Below are 20,255 nucleotides of genomic sequence, written 5' to 3'. Positions count from 1 at the left end.
AAAATTTGGGCATTTAAGCCTGAAAAATAAACATCTAAAGTGTAAAATTTACATTTTATATTTCAAAATACATGGTTGATATATCATACTTATATTGAGTAATTTGCATTTACCATGTCTATATTTGATGTATTTAACATTCACTTTATTTGGAATATTATAGTTTTTACGCTCGATTAGAGAGGTAAATGTCAAATACATCAAATATAAGGGAGGTAAATGCCGACGTAATATTCTAATAAACGATATGATAAGTCTACAGCCTCAATATATTAAAGCAACGTGTAAGTTTCTTTATAGTAAAGTTGGCTGGCCACCCATAGAGATATCGAAAAAAGGGAAAATTTGTAAAATAATCTTGATCAATTCAAATTTACCAGAAGACATCATTTTCTTAATTAAATAATTGACGGTGTTAAAAAGTAAAATACCCCTATCAAAAAGTTCGAAATAAATATACTTTTGCATTTGTTTTTGGAATTGGAGAATTTTGCATTTTGGTTAAAGTTATCCGAATCTTTATGCACAGATACATTGTGAATGCGCACATGCAAACTACATATAGCACACGATGGAAATTCCAAAATAAGCAAACTTCTTCGGCCTTTTAACAATATATTTATGTATTCATTTACATATATATATGGGACACGTGATCCAGAAACTTTCATCATGAGGCGATAGTTTCTACTGTATAAGATATATAAATTATTGAAAAGATCATTTTTTCTTACTAATTTGTCCAAATTTGTTTTTAGTTCTCTAACTCGTCGAAATTTTATATTGGTGTACTAAATTTTAATGTTCGAATATTCTGATCTTATCATTGCGTGACGCCAAACTAGCCAGCAATTTATTACACAATGTTATCACTTGAACTAAATAAGATTAAAAACCAAAAAAGAATCAAATTTATTTAATCAAAACTAAATTTTGAATATTTAGTTGATTAGAATTCAAAATATAAAAAGTCGATGCACTTAACAAAAAAAGAAGTTATTTTCCCAAAATTATTTTACGAAAAAGTTTAGTGTGAATTGCATATGTGACGTCTAGTACTAGACCGGCTAAACTTGAAGTTATCTACATTCACAACAATGGAATCCACGTTCCAAAGTTGACATCTTTATGATCTTTCCAATCCATAATTTTTTTTAAAATTTTATTTGTGTCTAGTTTTGGAAAATTTAAAAGCTACCATGGAAAGTAGCATGCATGCATAATTTATTAAAATGGTATTTACAATATCATGGAAAAAGATGAATAAATTACATGCATACATATTCCGTGAAACTTTTTAAATAATATTACACGTTACAAGTAATTATCTCTGCAGTATATTTGGATGTTTATTATATATCATATTATATAGATACATAATAAATATCCAACAAATGCAAGATATATCTAGTACTCAATAGCGAATTAATCTTCATCGAATGCCAAGTTTGAAGAACTCCAAAAGGGACCTTAAATTAATTTCCTCCTGCAAAAAGAAATATTTAATTTATATTTGCTGTATATATATAGTACTCCATTTTGCTAGCTCTGTCTTGTCGTAAGAACTTGAAAGACCAGCAAATGTAGGAATGTAACATATAATAAGCTCTCGTATCGCCTTTGTTTCACCTGTTTGATAATCAGTGAAGAAAGAATGAAAGACGGATATTAGAACTCGATTTAATATATACAAGCAAGCGGGATGGGAACGTTCCATGTAGCCATACACGCAATTTGCCGAGCTTTTGGATATATTCCAGCGAGTGTGGTTAAGTGATTGTGAAAGGAAAAAGAACAAAGAAAAACATGATGACGTTTTTTTGTGTGATAATTTAATGAGAACGACTTGACAATATAAGAATAAAATAAATTTTAGTATTAAAAATAGAGGGAAAAAGGATCATATGTTTTTTTTACCTGGTAATGGGAATCTGAGGTTAAGGAAATAGTTGCAGAAGTACTCTCAGACAGTGAAGGAAGCCCGACGCTGTACGCCATTGTTCCATCGGGCTGAAATAAGCCATAATTCCTCTCCGAAGTTAGGCCCGGTTTCAGATCCTCGTTAAACAAAGCAAACACATAAATCTCTAATTTTATCTTAGGCCGCAATGGAGTCCCTTCATTTACGGATTGCCGCTGAAACAAATTCCGGTTGTATATCGCCGCGTTTTCGAGCGTTGCTCCGATTTCGCTCGAGTCCCCTCTCGAAGGCCAGCCGGTTTCCGCAACTGCCACTTCTATTTCGCCGTACCCCATACGGGACAGTGCAAATATTGCTGCATCCACCTGGGCGTACAACATGTTGTCGTAACGGAGCTTCGTGTACGGGTCGGTCATGCCCAAGTTCGGGTTGAAAAGGGCGTAGTCTAAGGAGACGTTACTTGGGTCGTCTTTATATGCGAAATAAGGGTACGCGTTGATCCAAAACGGGGATTTTGTTGCTGCCAAGAACTGTAAGAATTGCGGCATTATCCCGTTAAGTTCGGCCCGGAAACACCCAGCTGACGGCGGGAATGATTCCTGGAGAACCGCCAAGGAATTGGGCGTCGAGACAGTGATGAACTGATCGAGCCCGAGTCGAACTAGAGCCGCGTGAATGCTCTTCATTGCTGGTACGAGGTACGACAAGAGAGTGGTGTCTCCGCCGGTGAAAAGCTCGTTGCCGACGGCGATTCCGGTGATCCTCGTTGCCGGGAAATACGGCCTAATGTTGGTGTATAGCCACTGAAAGGCGTAGTTTTGGTCCATCAACGAGGCAATCATGTCGTTTTCCACTGTCACTATCAATTCTACGTTGGAGTTGGAAAATGATGTCAGAATCAGAGGGTTTGTGTCATAGATTCTTGCCTTCGTTACCCTAAGCGACTGAAGCAACTCGAGAACTTTCTCCGGAGGTGGTAAATTGTTGCCCACTTGACCATAGTTAATTCCCAGAGATTCTACTTCTGTCCATACCAAATCTCGACATAGTTAATTAACACCTTAATGTATCACACACATATTATATATAAAAAGATCAAGTAACTAAAATTACACTTCACGAACAATGGATCTGGCCGATAAATAAGCGAGCATGGGAGCTAATTAAGAATCTGGGGTATATTATGACCATACCTGATAAAGTAAGCAAGCATAATCCAAGAAGAATATGTAACATGACATTCCTACCAAGAAGCTTTTCCATTAGAGAAAGATGATCGGAAGGAAAAGAAAATTGTTTTTTTTTTTTGGGATCAGAGGGAATAGGGGAAGGAGATCAAATAGAAACCAATTTCTCGAAATAAGTATCTTTATTCTGTTAATTAATTAAATAATTATCGAGTGAGGGGGGAGAAATAAAATGGATACTGATCAAATAGGGATATATACCCGATTGAAAACGTCGGCACTCAGCTCTATCATAGTATCTTTTCAAGGAAGCCAATCCTCCTTTTGTCACTGTCCATGCAACATCACACGTTATTTGACTGTCGGTTAATAAGACGATACCTTTAAAATCTCAGTGTTCATATTTATTATCAATATTTTCAATTCAGGTGAGGTCCATATAAATATATACAAAACTATAAGTTATATTAAAATTTAATATACCTTTCTATTTGAGTTAGTTTTTTGGTTGAGTTATGTCCAAATCTCAATTTTAACAAAATATCAGAGCTCAGGTTCTATCTTTATATGTTGAACTGTCCATAGTTGAGTCACCCGTTCTGCTCATAATTTTGTCATTTGTAAACTTTATGCTCCAAAAGTTCATTCATGTTTGTAAAGAATGTTTGTTAGTTGTCTCAAATCAATGGAATGAAATATCTGAGAGTTGCATATAAGGATTTGAATAATCTTTCTCTCTTGAGCTAACTTTTAGGACATAGTTAAGTTCAAATCTCAATATTTAACATACACTCATTAATTTCACAAAGAATATATTTATATATATATGAGAGAAAATATATAATAATTGATTCATTAAGTTTGTACTAACTCTGATAATTAAATAGTATGACCTTTATAAATATTATAATAATATTATGCCTTAAAAGTTTGTGTTGATTATGCCAAAAGTTATAATAATTCCTTATGATAATCCTGATCTTTATTTGATTATTCACTCAAACAATATTATAAGCCATCATTACTCGTCCTATATATCGATTAGAAAGGCAGGCTTGGTGGGATATAAATGGCAATAAAGATAACATTAATGGACTATACATATATGATATATTTTGGCCGTTTGGTAATAAAACCTCAATTGTCCATGGCGGACTCAAGTGCATTTAATTATAAGTATTATAATTAATAATAATAATAATAATAATAATAATAACAAAAGCAATAATAATACAAAACAAAAACTAATGAACTTTGAGATTCGAGGCAATTAAAAATATATAAAAAATAGGGAAAATAATTTTAAGTCTACTAAGTTTTCAATACTGGTTTTCATAAACTAGACAATTTTGAATTATTTTCTTCTTCCGACCCATCTCACGAACACATGAGACATACTCTTTTATATTATGAGACTGTTTCATGAATCAATTTTGTAAGACATATCATCAACTCTATCCGATTCATGAAAAATTATTACTTTTTATAAAAGAAAAAAATACTTTATATATGCAAATATTTATATATATCATATATGAAGAATCATATTTGTTTTTATTTGATTGAAAATGTATCACATGGTTGGAATAATGATAATACGGTATTTTTAGATAGATGTGAAATGAAAGTGGAGGTTTAAACCATGCTCGATCTCAAATATGTATAAATGCATGCATACACTACAAAAACCATTTAAATCATCTGTATCTATTGTATTGTGTGATGCTTTCTTTTACCTTTACACCAAATAGCTTTACCAAAGCTCCATCTTTTTATACCATTCTTTTAGGAATTCTATCTAATACACATCCTATCCCTTTTCCCATTCCCTTTATTTGATTCACACCCAATTGCAAAATTTTGTTATTGCATTGGCCATCTTTAATTCTAGGAAGACACACTAACCCGATTCGTTTAAGAGCATTTTACGTAATATATTTTTTAGAATTGTGAAGTCTATAATTTCAGTCTTAGTTTGTAATATATTTTTTTCTATGATTTGGGTCATTTTTCTGACTTGAAGATGATGTGACATCGACCTGATACCGACATGACATTTATGTATGCAGTATGATCACATCAACAATCCCGATGGAAAAAAGACCGAAATTTTAAATAAAATGAAATATATACACATGACTAAGGCTCGATACGAATGCAAATAGACATATAAAACATACTAGACGATATTGTAATTCTCTATTAATTACTCTGTAGTCAAGTTCTTTGTTAGTCTGGATGTATAAATAGTAAACTTAAAAGGAATCATAAAATGTTTGTGATATCACAAGCCAATTTTATGATATAAATCTCCTATTTGGATTATCTACGAATATGTATTACCTTTGTTGCTAAAAATATTATTTGTTATTATAAATATGTATAGAGTTGATCCGTCTTATGATCTCACGTCTCACGAGAGACTCATAAAAATGAAAAGGCTTGTTTTTGGTAATTGTTAGAGATTAACCCAACGCTGCTCGATGGATATGCTTTTATCAAAGTTTCTTTAATTTTTATGATGATCGATGACGCTCGAATTCCTTCCTTCTTCTTCTTTTTATCTCGATCGCTTTCATGTATCCTCGTCATATGCAAGTGTGTGCATTATATTTGTGATCGGAAAAAAAAAAACATATTTTTGGTTGGATCTTGTAACGGAGACACAACAAGTTTATAAGAATAATAAAGCCACTAATTAGCAATAATTAAGCATCCTTTATGTAAAGTAGATGCATAATTACTATTATATATCATGGTGTACGTAACCCGCAACCCGTTCTTAGGAGTTAAGCAAAAGATTCTTCCCCAATGTACTTCAAATATAATCGATTAATGCAACTTAATTTTAGCAATACGAGTTAGCGTGGTAAAGTTGTTCTGTCCATGTTCTTCATTGACAAATCAATAAAATTTAATACATGGCAACACATATTTTATAGAGTAGGTATCGTATGAGACGATCTCACGAATATTTATCTGTGAGACGGGTCAATTCTACTGATATTCACAATAAAAAGTAATACTCTTAATATAAAAAAAATAATACTTTTTCATGGATTATCCAAATAAGATATTCGTCTCACAAAATACGACATGTGAAACCGTCTCACACAATTTTTTGATATTTTTTTTGCTCCCTTAACATTTTAAATATTTTTTTTGCTCCCATAACTTTATTTTTCTTTCCTAAATCATGCAACACTACTTAAAAGTTGCTCAAGATCTTTGGGTCCTGAAAATAACTTTTGTCGGAACAAATAACAGTTTAAAGCATCATACTGCATCAGCAAGGAAATCAATTCAAAGATAAGAACTGCTAGCTAGAGTCGCCTCATTCCCACGTAATATATATATATAATATATATATATATATTGCATTCCTTATCCATTTACCAAACATTTTCCACTTTCTTTATGCTCCCTTCCTTTTGACACAAATTTTTTTTTTTATTTAAAAGTAAATTTTACACACATACTGACATACATACGCAGGATGCAACAATTTTGATCACAAGATCAGCGTATTTAAAGAAACGATGATGTGATATAAATTATTCATTTGATGCGAATAGTAACGATCCACGTTCTTGTCTCATCTATCGTTTTACTCGAGTTCTATAGTGGAAAAAAATAATAATCATACGACTCGATAACTGCTCCAAATGGTAACCGATATTTATGTAATTAGTACAAACTATACAAGTATGTATGTGTGTATATTTTTTTATAGATGCGCATGGCTCTATCGACCTATAGATATGTAATTACTCTTTACATGGAATCGATGGCACACTTTTCTCGAAAGGTTGTGGATGGCAAAGCGTAATCCATGACATATCCACGTTGGATATCCATTCACACACACACACACACGTGTATATATATATATATATATATATATATATATATATATATATATATATATATATATATATATATATATATATATATATATATATATAAAGAAAATACTGTATAATGTGATAAGATAAGCAAGTTGGGCATACGAGGTATGAAAAAAACATGGAGGCTTTAATAAGTTATAAGAAAAGTGAAAGATGTCATCGTCCCTATATTTTATTCTAATTTCTAAATATGTTTAGTAATGTTATTAATTAGATAAATTTATAAAAGTGTGTCGAGGAATTGAATTGGAAAGTGATTAATGGTTTATTTGTGTTTCTAAAAAAAATCGTTTGATATATATCATTTGGTGTGAAGCAGGGATGTAGCCAGAAATTTTTTTGATCCTGGGCTGAACGAGACTAGCGTGAAAATTTTTTTTCGATTACTTTGCGTGAAATTTCCAACGAGACTAGCATTCATATTCTTGTTTCCACGACTGAAAAAACCCTCAAGAATGGACTACCAAATTAGGCTAACATTTTTTAATAAATTAAAAATACAAGGCTAATTTTTTTTAAAAAGCCCAATCTATATTTCTAATTCAGCCCAAAATTATAGCCTGGGCTGGAGCCCACCCCAGCCTTTGGGGTGGCTCCGTCCCTGGTGTGAAGGATAATACGCTAATTGCTTCCGTGTCATTATTTTGTTCAATGTTGATTCATGTATCGTTCTATTGGCTGTTATATTTTTTTTAAAGTTTATTATCCACATGTTATACATGTTGGCAAAAACTTGTGTGGGACGGTCTCACATGTCATATTTTGTGAAATAGATATCTTATTTGGGTCATCCACGAAAAAAATGTTACTTTTTATGCTAAGAATATTACTTTTTATTGTGAATATCGATAGGATTGACCCGTCTCACAGATAAATATTCGTGAGACCGTCTCACAAGATACCTACTCTTACATGTTTTATTATGTCATAAACAAAAAATGAAAAATATGAAATTAAACATTTACTTAAAATTTTACATTTGATTATGGACCCACTATCATGGTATAAGTTGGGCTTTTTTTAATGAATAAGTTGGGTTACATTTGCTTATGGATATCAGTAAATGAGGCCTGTACAAATAGGGCTTAGTTATGTTTAAATGCAGCCCACTTTCAAGGTTTTAGCCCAAAAAAAAATTATATTTTATTTTAATTCAAAAATAATTTGGCTTCCTGATCTTCAATCGTTGCTTCATTTCTTCATTGCTTCTCGTGCTATGAGGAGCTCTTTCCTTGAGATTTATTTGTGATTCTTCTATGTCTCAGCCCACAGCCTCCACTCTGCCTCCACCTCTGCTAAAGTCTGTAAACGCTCACATCCTTATTCTTCCTCTCCGAACGCCACCGCTTTAGGCGGCGGCGCAGCTTCAATTTTCCCAGCTATGAAGAAGGCCAAGTCACAGGCTGTTGCGTCCTCAATTGAAGGTAACAAGAACGGACAGCAGCAGATTACTCCTCACGTACACTTCTCTGAATCCACAATGATCGAAAATGATCCCAACGACGTTGTATTGGAGGCAACGGCGGCGTCCGGAGCTTTCGGCGGCCGCGTTGGCGCTGGCGGAGGAGGAAGTACCGCTAATCTTGCTAGGAAAAAGGCCACGGTTCCGCAGCCTACGAAAAAGCTTGTGATTAAGCTCGTTAAAGGTTCTTTTTTTTTTCTATCTCTTGTTGATGGGTGTGGATTGAATTCGATGTTTACTCAGAATTCTGGGTTGCCCTTGTTGTGATTGAGGTGAAAATGTTAGGGTTTGAGTATGAGATTTCTTACTTTGAGAAGGGTAATCTGGAAAAAATTTTACATTTTATGTTTATTTTTGTTTTTGGTATGCAGAGATCTGGGGTTCTCCCTGTTTTTAGAAACTGCGCTTGATGCTCCCAACCACATGTGTTGAGTGTCCCCTGTTAAAATTACTGTTGCGATAATTGGACTTATTTTAGTTAAATCTCAGTGCTTAGCTACGCTGTGAGTTATACTGATGTATAGATTGTTAGATGGATTTCTGATATTGAGGTCGAGATCTAGGTGATCAAGATGTGTTGAATTAAATCTGCTTCGTAAACGATTGTGGAGTTTTTTTCTACCCTTCATGTTTTATGTAAGTACAGAAAAAACATACATGTCTCTATACTCAACTACTCGCCTCTCTCTCCCTCAGCCATATGTCTTAAGGCATATCATTAAATTTGGTCTGCCTTGAACGCGGATACTCTCTTCTGGATGAGTTCTTGGTTGTTACATTATTTTCAGGCTGATTCTATTGACAGTGATGCCTCAATCTTAAATGAACGAGAGACGTGTAGGATAAAAGCTTTTATATTTGTGCCATGCTATCCTCGTGCATGGAACCAGACTGATGCTTTTTCTACAGTTCATGAAGAAGGTCTTACCTTTCCATTAGCAACAACTTATTCATTTGTTCCCGTGAGAATTCTTGTTGGAGTGCTTCGTAAAAAAATATTGAATAGACCTCTGAAAGGACTTAAGTTATGTTACGTATGTGTTCCTCATGAATGTGTGTTTCAGAGATTCCATGATGTGTGGGAGAGTGAAATAGAAAAGACTGGCACCGTACTTACTCATTTTTTTGCACAGATGAGGTCTGTAAATGATCTATCATATTAGGCAGTTGAGGTGATATACCTGCCAAATGCCGGGTTTTGAGTGATATAAAATCCTTCCACAATGAAAAATCGAGGACAAAATTTAAGAAGAAACTACAATATTAATTTTCCTCATTCCTGAATATTATCAACTCAATTTCTAAGAAAATACAAGGAAAGTGATCATCATGTGATTTCTTAAACTCGGAAGAAAATCTGATATTTACATTGTTTACTTCTGTGAATTATAAGTTTTTTTTATCCTGAAATAAATTAAACAAATGAAACACTGAGGCTTTGACACAGAAATGAGAAAGTCTTCTCCTTATACCGTAGAATTTACTTGTTTGCTTGGTTCCATAAGAAAAACACCGTTGTGATGGTTCGTTATTAATTGAAACATGTGTTGAAAGCACGTCATTTAAGCTTGGCAATCTGGAAAAAGTTATATTTTCAAGGTATACTGATATATTATTGATGTGTGTTAACAATCTTCATCGCTAAATTCCTTGATTTATGTCTTTAAAGCTAAACCGACACTGCCGATTAATTTCGAAGAAAATACATGGGCGACACTCAAGTCAGCTATCAGTGCCATATTTTTTAAACGGCCAGATCCTTGTGACTTAGAGAAACTATATCAGGTCAGTTTAACGATTGCATTATATTATGATGACATCGTGTATTCAATGCTGACAAGCCAGCATCGTAATTTTTAGGCTGTCAATAACCTTTGCCTGCTCAAGATGGGGGGGAGTCTTTATCAGCGAATTGAAAAGGAGTGTGAAGCATTCATTAATGCTGCTCTACAATCGTTGGTTGGTCAAAGTGAAGATCTGGTTGTTTTTCTATCTCTAGTTGAGAAATGCTGGCAGGATTTTTGTGATCAAATGCTGATGATTCGTGGCATAGCTCTATATCTCGATAGAACATATGTGAAGCAAACACCGAATGTGTGTTCATTGTGGGACATGGGTTTGCAGCTTTTCCGTAAACATCTTAATCTATCTTCAGAGGTCGAGCACAAAACTGTATTTGGTCTATTAAAAATGATTGAGAGTGAAAGGTAATTTCATATATTTGTTTATGATGCTTGATTTAGATGCAGAATCATACCAGCTTGATTCATGAAGTAAGAATGATTTGTGTCTGGGCATGAAAGTTCTTGTGACTTGGCATTGATTTTAGTTAACTTTTATGGATTACATTGACTACTTATTTGGCCATCTTTATGGGATATATGTAGACCACGATTTGCTTTATGCTGCCAACTTTTGTAAGAAAATATTTTATATAAATGTGTGTTACTACTGTTAGCCCCCAGAGACCAATCAGGACCGTGAAGTAATTATGTAAAACGACTAGTACTTGATTAGTTGGCCAACAAGATATATGTTTTTCCAATATCAGTTTTGTTTTGGTGTTTCTTATAGATTAGGTGAAGCGATTGAAAGAACTCTCCTTAATCATCTGTTGAAGATGTTGACTGCACTGGGGATTTACCCAGAAAGTTTTGAGAAGCCATTTCTTGAATGTACGTCTGAGTTTTATGCTGCTGAAGGAGTCAAATACATGCAGCAGTCAGATGTTCCGGATTATTTAAAGCACGTCGAGGTATGGACGATGGTGTGTTTTCTCCATATACTTATGGGACATTTTATCTTCCAAGCCATTTTAGCGCAATTTTTCCCCTTAGTTCTTATTAATATTTTCTATCGTAACTTGGAGACATTTTCAATTTTACCATGTGTTCCTCCAGATGAGGTTGCAAGAAGAACATGAAAGATGCTTACTTTATGTAGATGCAAGTACCAGGAAGCCATTGGTAGCTACAGCAGAAAGGCAACTACTTGAACGTCATATATCTGCAATTCTCGATAAGGTAGCTTTTAACAGACTGTTTTCCTCTTAACTTGCTCATATTGCACTTGTGTCCTTATTGGCATTAATTCCAGGGTTTCACGATGCTGATGAATGGGAAGCGTATTGAAGATCTTCAAAGAATGTATTTACTTTTTTCCAGGGTTAATGCCCTTGAATCGTTAAGGCAATCTCTTAATCAATACATCCGAAGAACGGGCCAAACCATTGTCATTGACGAAGAGAAGGACAAAGATATGGTGTCCTGCTTGCTGGAATTTAAGGCAGACCTTGATACGATATGGGAAGAAAGCTTGTCTAAAAATGAGGCATTTAGCAATACAATAAAGGATGCATTTGAGCATCTCATTAATCTCCGTCAGGTACGTTATTTTACTACATTATTTAGGTATAACTATTGCTCTTCCAAGTGTGAAGAAAGCGTCACAACCTTGCTAATTAGTGAATATAAAGTCATGACAACTGCTTCTAAAAACTTTTCTTCTTAAAAATCAATATGCTTTGATTTCATTTTCAAGAAATTGTCATAAAAGTTTCCCGGGAATGAAAAGGAACTAATCATTTCCTCATTCCAAACATATTTCGGTCTCATCTCACATATTTGTTAGCAACCATTATTTTAATTCTTTTTTTCGACATTCCAAAAAATAACGCGGTTATTTTATTTGCCAATATTATTTTATAATCAATATTATGTTCTCTTATAGAACCGACCTGCTGAGTTAATTGCCAAGTTCGTGGATGAGAAGCTCCGAGCTGGAAATAAAGGTACATCAGAGGAAGAATTGGAGGGTACACTTGACAAAGTCTTGGTTTTGTTCAGATTTATACAGGTAAGACACACAGTCTGTTTTCAATTTGGACTTGGTTTACTCATGAACAAGAGATAAGCCCGCACAGGAAGGATTAGAAGTAAGAATATGACAATATTAGAGTGAAAATGATTGCAATGGGAGGTGGCTAGGGAGGGTTAAAAGCTAGAGTAATAGCATCAGAACATATACGGTGGTGATACTTTGGGATGTTTGGTTCTTCTGAAGTTTTGCGGAAATGTTTTGGGAAAAGAAAATGTATGTTTGGTTTTGTTTTAGGCAATGTTCTAAAATTCGCGCCGACTAGAGCCTAGCGCTGGTGAGCGGATTCTACGGTATCAACATAATAAATCACATACTATAACTTCAACGTTGTAACATCAAATTTAAAATGTGAAACTAATATAATATTACAAATTTACTCAAGTTCTTATCCATAATTTTCAATAACGTTTTCATCATCAGGCATAAATTGATATCATCGTTGTGATCCTCCTCTTCATCGGATGTAAAATCATCGTGAAGTTCTCTCACACTATATTGTAGACGAAAATGAAGTTTGGTGTGTTAGGACAAAGACAACATTCTTGTTGAACTTTGGTTTAGTGCCTAAAAAATTATCTTTGGTTTTTTTTAATACGACTTTTAATTTAAATTAAAATCCCAAAAAACTAAAAAAAGAACCTAAAAGCCCTAATTGTTTGGACTCATATAACGCATATGTCAATTAGTCAGAGCCTAGGGCTGCCTAAGCGTCCTTGCCGTCTAGGATGGTTGACTGGCACTTTTTTGTTGAGGTTAGCGCCTAGGCGACGTGTAGGCAGAATTTCAGAACATCTTGTTTTAGCTAAATAGATGTATCAACATAGATATTAAATCTTATTAACATTGATTGATAAAATATTATATTTGAGGTTATAATATAGTATAATAACTAGTATTTTTTTATTGTTAAAAAAACAACTAGTATATTTTGGCGAATGTGTGTCAATAAATATTAAATTTTAATATATTTTTATTTTAACTATATTGAATTTTTATATAAAGAATAATGATGTTGGTATAAATTTTTTAAATAGTGTTTTTTAGTTTTGATTGTATTATACAACCATGAATGACACTTATTCTTTATATAGTATTGTATTGTATGGATAATAAAGTTTCATGGGAACAATGAAAAATAAAGTTAAAAGTAATAATTGTCTCAGAGAAGTGAATAGGCGAGAAGAATTTTGGTAAAAAAGAGTTGGAGTGTGATGATAATTTAGCTTTATTTGGGAACCGAAATGCTGTTATCGGGGAACAAAAACAGACAAGGCCTGTGCTATTCACATGTCTTTATGTTCATCAAAAATTTGTTCTTATCAAGATATTTTTCACTGCTTCTGTAGGGTAAAGACGTATTTGAAGCATTCTATAAAAAAGATCTCGCTAAAAGGCTCTTGTTGGGTAAGAGTGCTTCTATCGACGCAGAGAAGTCTATGATTACCAAGGTAACACTTACTGCTCTATTGCCAAGGCCCACAATACTTATGTTTCCATGGTGAATTAATACTATCACTTTGTTATTGCAGTTGAAAACTGAGTGTGGCAGTCAGTTCACTAACAAACTTGAAGGAATGTTCAAGGTGCATATCAATTTTCCATCTGCATGCCTGATGCACATGCTTTCGCAGCTTTATCAAGTGTTGCACTTGTGGGAACAAAAGCCTACCCTATTTCAAAACCACCCCTAGCTTCGGATGAATCTTTTACCTGAATAGATGGGTTTATCGAACTCATTTAAATTTTGTTATCATGTTACCCGTCTCCCCTTTATGGTGCTTACATCTGTCTTCTGGAAAAGTTCCAGAATATTGATTCAGCCACATTAAACTAGGACTCATTGTCTAGCACTGACAACTCCGGTGGATTTTCATGGTGTTTTCACCGTGGCTAGTTATTTGGATTACTGTTATACGAGAATTGACTTATTCCACTCTTTCTTGGCTTTCTTTTTTTGTGAGTTTAGATCATCATTGACATGGTCTGGTAAAATAAATCCCTTCACTTAGTGATAAATAAATCCTTTCACATAGAATCACTAGAATACCTATGCGATATCTTAGATTAGTTCTCCCTACCGTTGCATGATTTGCATTTAATAAAACCTTGTTTTTCTTTTGATGTACCTTCAAAAATACAGCAAGAGATTATATATGTCCAGAGTACAGTAACACTAACAAAAAACAGCAATATTAAAGTATATTGTCCAATAAGTCCATTAGTTTTTTGATCTAGTCATTAGCTGAATTGCATTAATCCGTTTTTCCAGGATATTGAATTGTCAAAGGAAATTAATGAATCATTCAAGCAATCGTCCCAAGCTCGGACAAAACTCCCCTCTGGAATTGAGATGAGTGTCCATGTCTTAACAACAGGGTACATAATTATTTCTCTTGGTTATACATAAGTGTCACTCCAATCTCAATTTTGTAGGGGATTAGAAATGAACGGTTAATTTACTTCAGGTACTGGCCAACCTATCCACCCATGGATGTCAGGCTGCCTCATGAACTCAATGTTTATCAGGTTTGTCCACACGCCATACAAATTTAATTGGATACAGAGCATAGAGTTCTGTGGAATAACCATGTGTAGTTACTTCAATCATCCTCCAGGATATATTTAAGGAGTTTTATTTGAGCAAGTACAGTGGGAGGCGACTAATGTGGCAAATTTCATTGGGTCATTGTGTACTAAAAGCAGAATTTCCAAAAGGTAGAAAGGAGCTTTCAGTTTCTCTATTTCAGGTTGGTTAATTGTATATGCATAAATTTTTTGGCTATTAATAATGCTTCACTCGAGTCTTGATATTCTAACATGTTATTGCATCTGTTTTGTCTGCGCAAGACTGTTGTCTTGATGCTGTTTAATGATGCTAAAAACCTTAGCTTTCAAGATATCAAGGAATCCACTGGTATTGAAGATAAAGAGCTGCGAAGGACTTTGCAGTCCCTTGCATGTGGAAAAATTCGTGTTCTTCAGAAAGTGAGTGATCATTGTCCAACAAGCCGATTTCAGTTTTGCTGGCTTACAGAATTTATTTATGAACAAAATAACAAATTGTCCGTGCAGATCCCTAAAGGGAGAGACGTGGAAGATGACGACTCCTTTGTTTTCAACGATCAATTTACTGCACCTCTATATCGTATCAAGGTACACTTTTTAATGCATATTTTATAACACTGTAATGTGATTGGTGGTGAAGAACTAACGTACTTTTATATTAATAGGTAAATGCCATTCAGATGAAGGAAACAGTAGAGGAGAATGCCAGTACGACGGAACGAGTCTTCCAAGACCGCCAATATCAGGTCTAACACAAGATATTCATTTCTACGGTTCTCTTGTTAAATGCTTTTAATTGCTTAAGAATATCTGCCTAGTAAATTCAACTCTTGCTGCTGCTGTCCACACAGGTTGATGCAGCTATTGTTCGGATTATGAAGACAAGAAAAGTTTTAAGTCACACCCTCCTGATAACTGAACTCTTTCAACAGGTAATTGACTGTATCTTCTGTGTAATGTGGCTCTCTTCTGAAAATAGGATGTGTAAATTGGTTTATTTCACCCTGTCCGTGCAGGCAGGGCAATGAACGGCCCGGATCACTCATGGAGTGATCCGGGCCCACCTCCCTATAAAAAAAAATAAAAATGGACTCGGAAAAATCCGAGCCGTTAGATTTGGATCGACCCCTGCGGGCACTGCCCGCGGGGTAGGGTCGACCGAACCGTGTAAATTGAATGTTCTCTTTTTTTTTCATCGCAGCTCAAGTTTCCCATAAAACCAGCTGACTTGAAGAAAAGGATTGAAAGTCTCATTGACAGAGAATACCTGGAGCGAGACAAAAACAACCCACAAGTGTACAACTACCTTGCGTAAATAGTTGCAAGACGTATCGTTTCCTCTTGTAAATGACATGGGAATCCCTGCCCTTTGTGAGGAAGCTGAATGCCTGAGAATCCCATGTCGATTTAAATGTACAGGTACTCATAAATGATATTTTTGTCGTTATGTTCAGTGAAAGAATATTTCCATGCTACATTCTATAAAATCCTGTTCCCCGATATTCTGAGAAACTCAGACTGCTCGTATACTTGATTATCTTTTTGGACAAATTGAGGCAGTTGGCTAACCTACGGATACCACGAGAGAGAACCGAAAATGCGAGTTTTTTTTTAATCATCGTTCGATGGAATATCAAGATCCAAGTCAAAATTTTCAGGAATATAATTTTAGCGACAATGTTGCAACTGGGTCGAAGTGGTGTTGCATCTCAGGTCTAATGAGCGCTTCAAGTAAAATTAAAAGTGACCTGATTATTTGATTGAAGATCTGTTAATTCGAGTGCTGGGGCATGTTTCATGACTTGAGAGCTTATTTATAAAACTAAAAATGATTCTGTCATTCGATTGAAGATCAGTTGAATCAGGCTGGGCCTTATCAAATGATTTTGAATAATTAACCTTGAAATAAAATATTTCAATGCTGAGTCTTTAACATGGTGAAAATATACGGTATGACGTTGTTTCTATATTTTAGGAGCCAAAATGATGCGAGGAAGGACGCAATTTGATGGGGATCATGGGGTGCGCAAATTCGGTTATGAAATTTGAAAATCGTTACATCTGAAGGTAAATATTGTCGTGTACCCAAAATTTCGGACTTTAAGACGAACATGTGTCGTTCGGACGTGTTACATTTCACCAATGGCATGAAAGCCTGGCAGGATTATAGCTACAAATAGATATATCACAAAAGGCAAGCCGTGAACTATTCTTATATATCATACTACAAAAGACATCCACACGCGGAGATCTCATTGTTCATTCATCTCACATGATAACAATTACAGCAGCAGCAGCAGCAACCATGACACTAGTTCGAGTTCTAAGCAAAAATAACCTGAGAACTGGATGGTGTGAGGTCAAAAAGTGATCCGGGTGCATCCACAGTTTGCCATTGAACGGAAAACCTGCATTTCTTTTCGCAATCATTACTCGAGTATGCCCTCAGTATATGTCCAACAGCCACATGAAGATTCCGACCAACAACATATATCTTGCATTCCCAACAGCTCACACAAAATGGCTTACATATCTGCTCTGGTAAAGGAGGTCCTTCCACGATGTCCCAAGAATCGTAATGCGCATCATAAACCTTGACTTTCGTTCTCTCGTGCTCTGTAACCACAAACAAACGCCCATAAATCACGACACTTGAACCAGTCCAACCGTCTCTGAGTCCAGTAGCCATGTTCTCCCAGTTATCGGTTTGTGGATCATAAATCTGACCTCGTGGAACCACATAGAACGGCCAAAACCAACCTTCTGTGACAAGAAGCTTGCCGTCAAGAACCGCTGCATCATAAGAGGCCATGTTTGTTTTCATGTTAGAAACATTTCGCCATGTCCCTTTCTTAGGATCCAAGACCTCTACTGAATTAAGCTCAAAAAGATCTGTGTTGTTTCCTCCAGCAACATATATCAAACCATTTATCACCCCACTCGCAAAAAACGACCTTGGTGTGGTCATCTTCTTCATAACAGTCCACCGATTCTTTAACACTTCAAATTTCACAACGAGATTGAGAGGGCAATCTACATCAGACACGACACCGCCACAAACAAAGAGAGTACCCTCATGTGGGAAGGAAACACACCTGAAACCTTGTGGGCAGACCTTCTCCTTACAAGGCATGGCCGGGATTGTGTGCCAAGAGAATCGGATCAGGTCAAGAACCTTCCACCCTATTTTTCCTGTACATTTGTGAAATGCGAACACAAAAAGCCACGGATCATGAAACCTGAACTCCTTTCTCCGCGTAAAAAACTGCTCTTTGCTGCCAAATAGTAAATACCAACGCTTCGAGACTGCCCTGCAGGCTCCATGATTATCGATTGCGACACGAAGGAGGCACTGAAGAGCAACATCATCAGGAAGTCCCGGGATTAGAGGCTTTCCTTTAACAGAGAGCTCAAATTCTAGAGCAGGACTTTGCATACTTGATTTCATTGCAGCTAATCTAAATTTTGGAGATAAGGTCATTTGAGAATCCCCAAGCTTGTGCACTGGAGCTTGATGAGATGGAACACGCACCGTCTGCATTTACACTCCTTGAGACGCAATATATTGCACAAATTCACGGAACAAATTCGATCCTAGAACCAACTACAAACTAAATTTCAAACACGCAACAAGTGTTAAGAAGTGTTAAATAGACCCTTATGCACGAAGATTCTCTGAGGCACAAAATCACTTCCCTAAACTTCTCGTAATAACTGATAGTCCAGATCAGTAACTGTCAACTTGAACCTAAAAATTAGTAAAACAGCATACCATTCTTCGTCTCTATTGAAACGACGGAGCCGCTGATTAATTCTCGCCCGAAGGTTTGAAAAATATACAACACCACCAATCCAAAAGCTAATAAAATCTTGCTGAAAAGTATAGAGAGAAGTATCACAACGCAAAGCCTTCGAACAGCTCACCCTTTTAATCCTTTAACCATAACAATCTCAAAATAGTCAACAATCTCCAAAACCCAATTCAAAAAAAATCTGAAAAACTGAATGATTTACATGGACTTACACAAGCTAGCAAAATCAAGAAAACCCATTTGCCAGAAGTCACAAAATTCAATGATCTGGAGGATGACACCTTAAAAGCAGAAAGTAGAGGAGCGCCGACAAAACAGATAGTAACTTTTTAAAGGACCGAGGAAGAACCAAAAAAGGGTCGACTTACGAATAATTTATACTAGAAAGAACGAAAAGTTGATGGAAACACGGTTCGCGCAGATTTTACGCTAAAGAAATGAGACCGATAAAGGGCTCTTTTTTCTTTATAATTTTGGCACGAAAATTGAATGGTTCTATTCTGCTGATTGACGTCTCTATCCACAAGGAATCAAGTTTGACGCTTATGCACGCGCTAGTCGAGCGTGTCACCATCAATAGGGGAAATTGATAGTGAAGCTAGCTGATTGAAGTGACAACGTGATAATATGCTCCTCCATTTCGATTCACCGAACTTCGGACTGTTCGATTTTGATTAGGAGCGGACTCGCCCATTTTGATCAGTCGCTGCTCTATCATTGGATATAAGAAGATTGCAATACGGGGATTATATCGGGCTTTATGAATGTTTAATCATATTGGATTTTGAAAATTTGTAATTTTTTTATGTAAATTGTCAAATTTTGATTTTTATCAAATAATTTAGTTTTTTTTTACATTTTTTTTCCAATATTATTCGTTGAATATTATTTATTTGACATTTATATTATCTACAAAAATCAGCTTTAAGGACTTTAACATTTATTTATTTGACATTGGTGGTCAAATTTTTGTACTTTTACATTGGGTATTGGACTGATTTTTACTCAATTTGATCATAATTACGTTAGATATTGTCGATAATTAAAATTATGTATGTGCTTTTAATTATCAGTTAATATGTAGTATTCTTATATTTAATTTAAAAAAAACATTTAAGACATTCTCCTAAAAATTAGCCTAGGGCCTCCAATTTCCTGGAGATGGTTTAGCGATGGTAACTTTCCTCACGGGTTTAGGGACTTCGTGAAAAAAACCCGAAACGGAGATGGGGATCCCCGATTTTTCGGATTTGGGTTCGGGTTCGAGGATTTTTTTAAACCCCCGATGTAATTCGGGACGGGATATGGGATTACTATCCCCATCTCCATCTCTGAAATCCTCGAACTCGTCCCGAAAATAATATCAATAATAAAATAATAATATTATAAATATTAATAATATAATAATATTATTATTTTTTAAAATATTAATAATCTTATTATTATTAATATTATCTCTAATAATAATAGATAATAATCACTTTTGGTTTGAGAAAATATCTGAATTCATCATTGTCTTGA

General features: G+C 35.0%; 3 protein-coding genes across 3 annotated transcripts; 1 reads left to right on the top strand and 2 right to left on the bottom strand.

The window, feature by feature from the left end:
• Positions 1–1,327: 1,327 nt before the first annotated feature.
• On the bottom strand, positions 1,328–3,324 carry LOC140836005 (glucan endo-1,3-beta-glucosidase 14-like). The gene is made up of 3 exons (XM_073201419.1): positions 3,115–3,324; positions 1,918–2,945; positions 1,328–1,629 (listed from the first exon to the last, which is right to left on the bottom strand). Exons 1-3 carry the CDS (start codon positions 3,182–3,184, stop codon positions 1,543–1,545), a joined length of 1,185 nt encoding a protein of 394 aa, XP_073057520.1. The 5' UTR covers positions 3,185–3,324; the 3' UTR covers positions 1,328–1,542.
• A 4,924-nt stretch (positions 3,325–8,248) lies between these two features.
• On the top strand, positions 8,249–16,397 carry LOC140836712 (cullin-4-like). Its single transcript, XM_073202431.1, is given in 18 exon segments — positions 8,249–8,299; positions 8,302–8,662; positions 10,148–10,263; positions 10,339–10,685; positions 11,053–11,233; positions 11,379–11,501; positions 11,575–11,862; positions 12,208–12,333; positions 13,704–13,805; positions 13,887–13,940; positions 14,627–14,733; positions 14,823–14,883; positions 14,973–15,104; positions 15,205–15,342; positions 15,430–15,510; positions 15,588–15,668; positions 15,774–15,854; positions 16,124–16,397. Coding segments are annotated over 18 exon segments (2,520 nt in total). The 5' UTR covers positions 8,249–8,272; the 3' UTR covers positions 16,238–16,397.
• A 607-nt stretch (positions 16,398–17,004) lies between these two features.
• Positions 17,005–19,454, bottom strand: LOC140836713 (F-box/kelch-repeat protein At1g30090). Its single transcript, XM_073202432.1, has 2 exons — positions 18,947–19,454; positions 17,005–18,856 (listed from the first exon to the last, which is right to left on the bottom strand). The coding sequence occupies exon 2, from the start codon at positions 18,461–18,463 to the stop codon at positions 17,246–17,248; it is 1,218 nt and encodes a 405-aa protein (XP_073058533.1). The 5' UTR covers positions 18,464–18,856; positions 18,947–19,454; the 3' UTR covers positions 17,005–17,245.
• Positions 19,455–20,255: the final 801 nt, after the last annotated feature.

This window comes from Primulina eburnea, chromosome 7 (genome assembly GCF_022965805.1).
Source record: "Primulina eburnea isolate SZY01 chromosome 7, ASM2296580v1, whole genome shotgun sequence".
Lineage (NCBI taxonomy): Eukaryota > Viridiplantae > Streptophyta > Magnoliopsida > Lamiales > Gesneriaceae > Primulina > Primulina eburnea.
This window is presented reverse-complemented; position numbering and strand designations above follow the sequence as displayed.

Coding starts and splice junctions, on each gene's coding strand:
- LOC140836005 (XM_073201419.1), bottom strand. CDS start 3,184: ATGGAAAAGCTTCTTGGTAGGAATGTCATGTTACATATTCTTCTTGGA. Junction 2,946..3,114: donor ATGCTTGCTTACTTTATCAG/GTATGGTCATAA, acceptor TGGTATGGACAG/AAGTAGAATCTCTGGGAATT. Junction 1,630..1,917: donor CCTCAGATTCCCATTACCAG/GTAAAAAAAACA, acceptor ATTATCAAACAG/GTGAAACAAAGGCGATACGA.
- LOC140836713 (XM_073202432.1), bottom strand. CDS start 18,463: ATGCAGACGGTGCGTGTTCCATCTCATCAAGCTCCAGTGCACAAGCTT.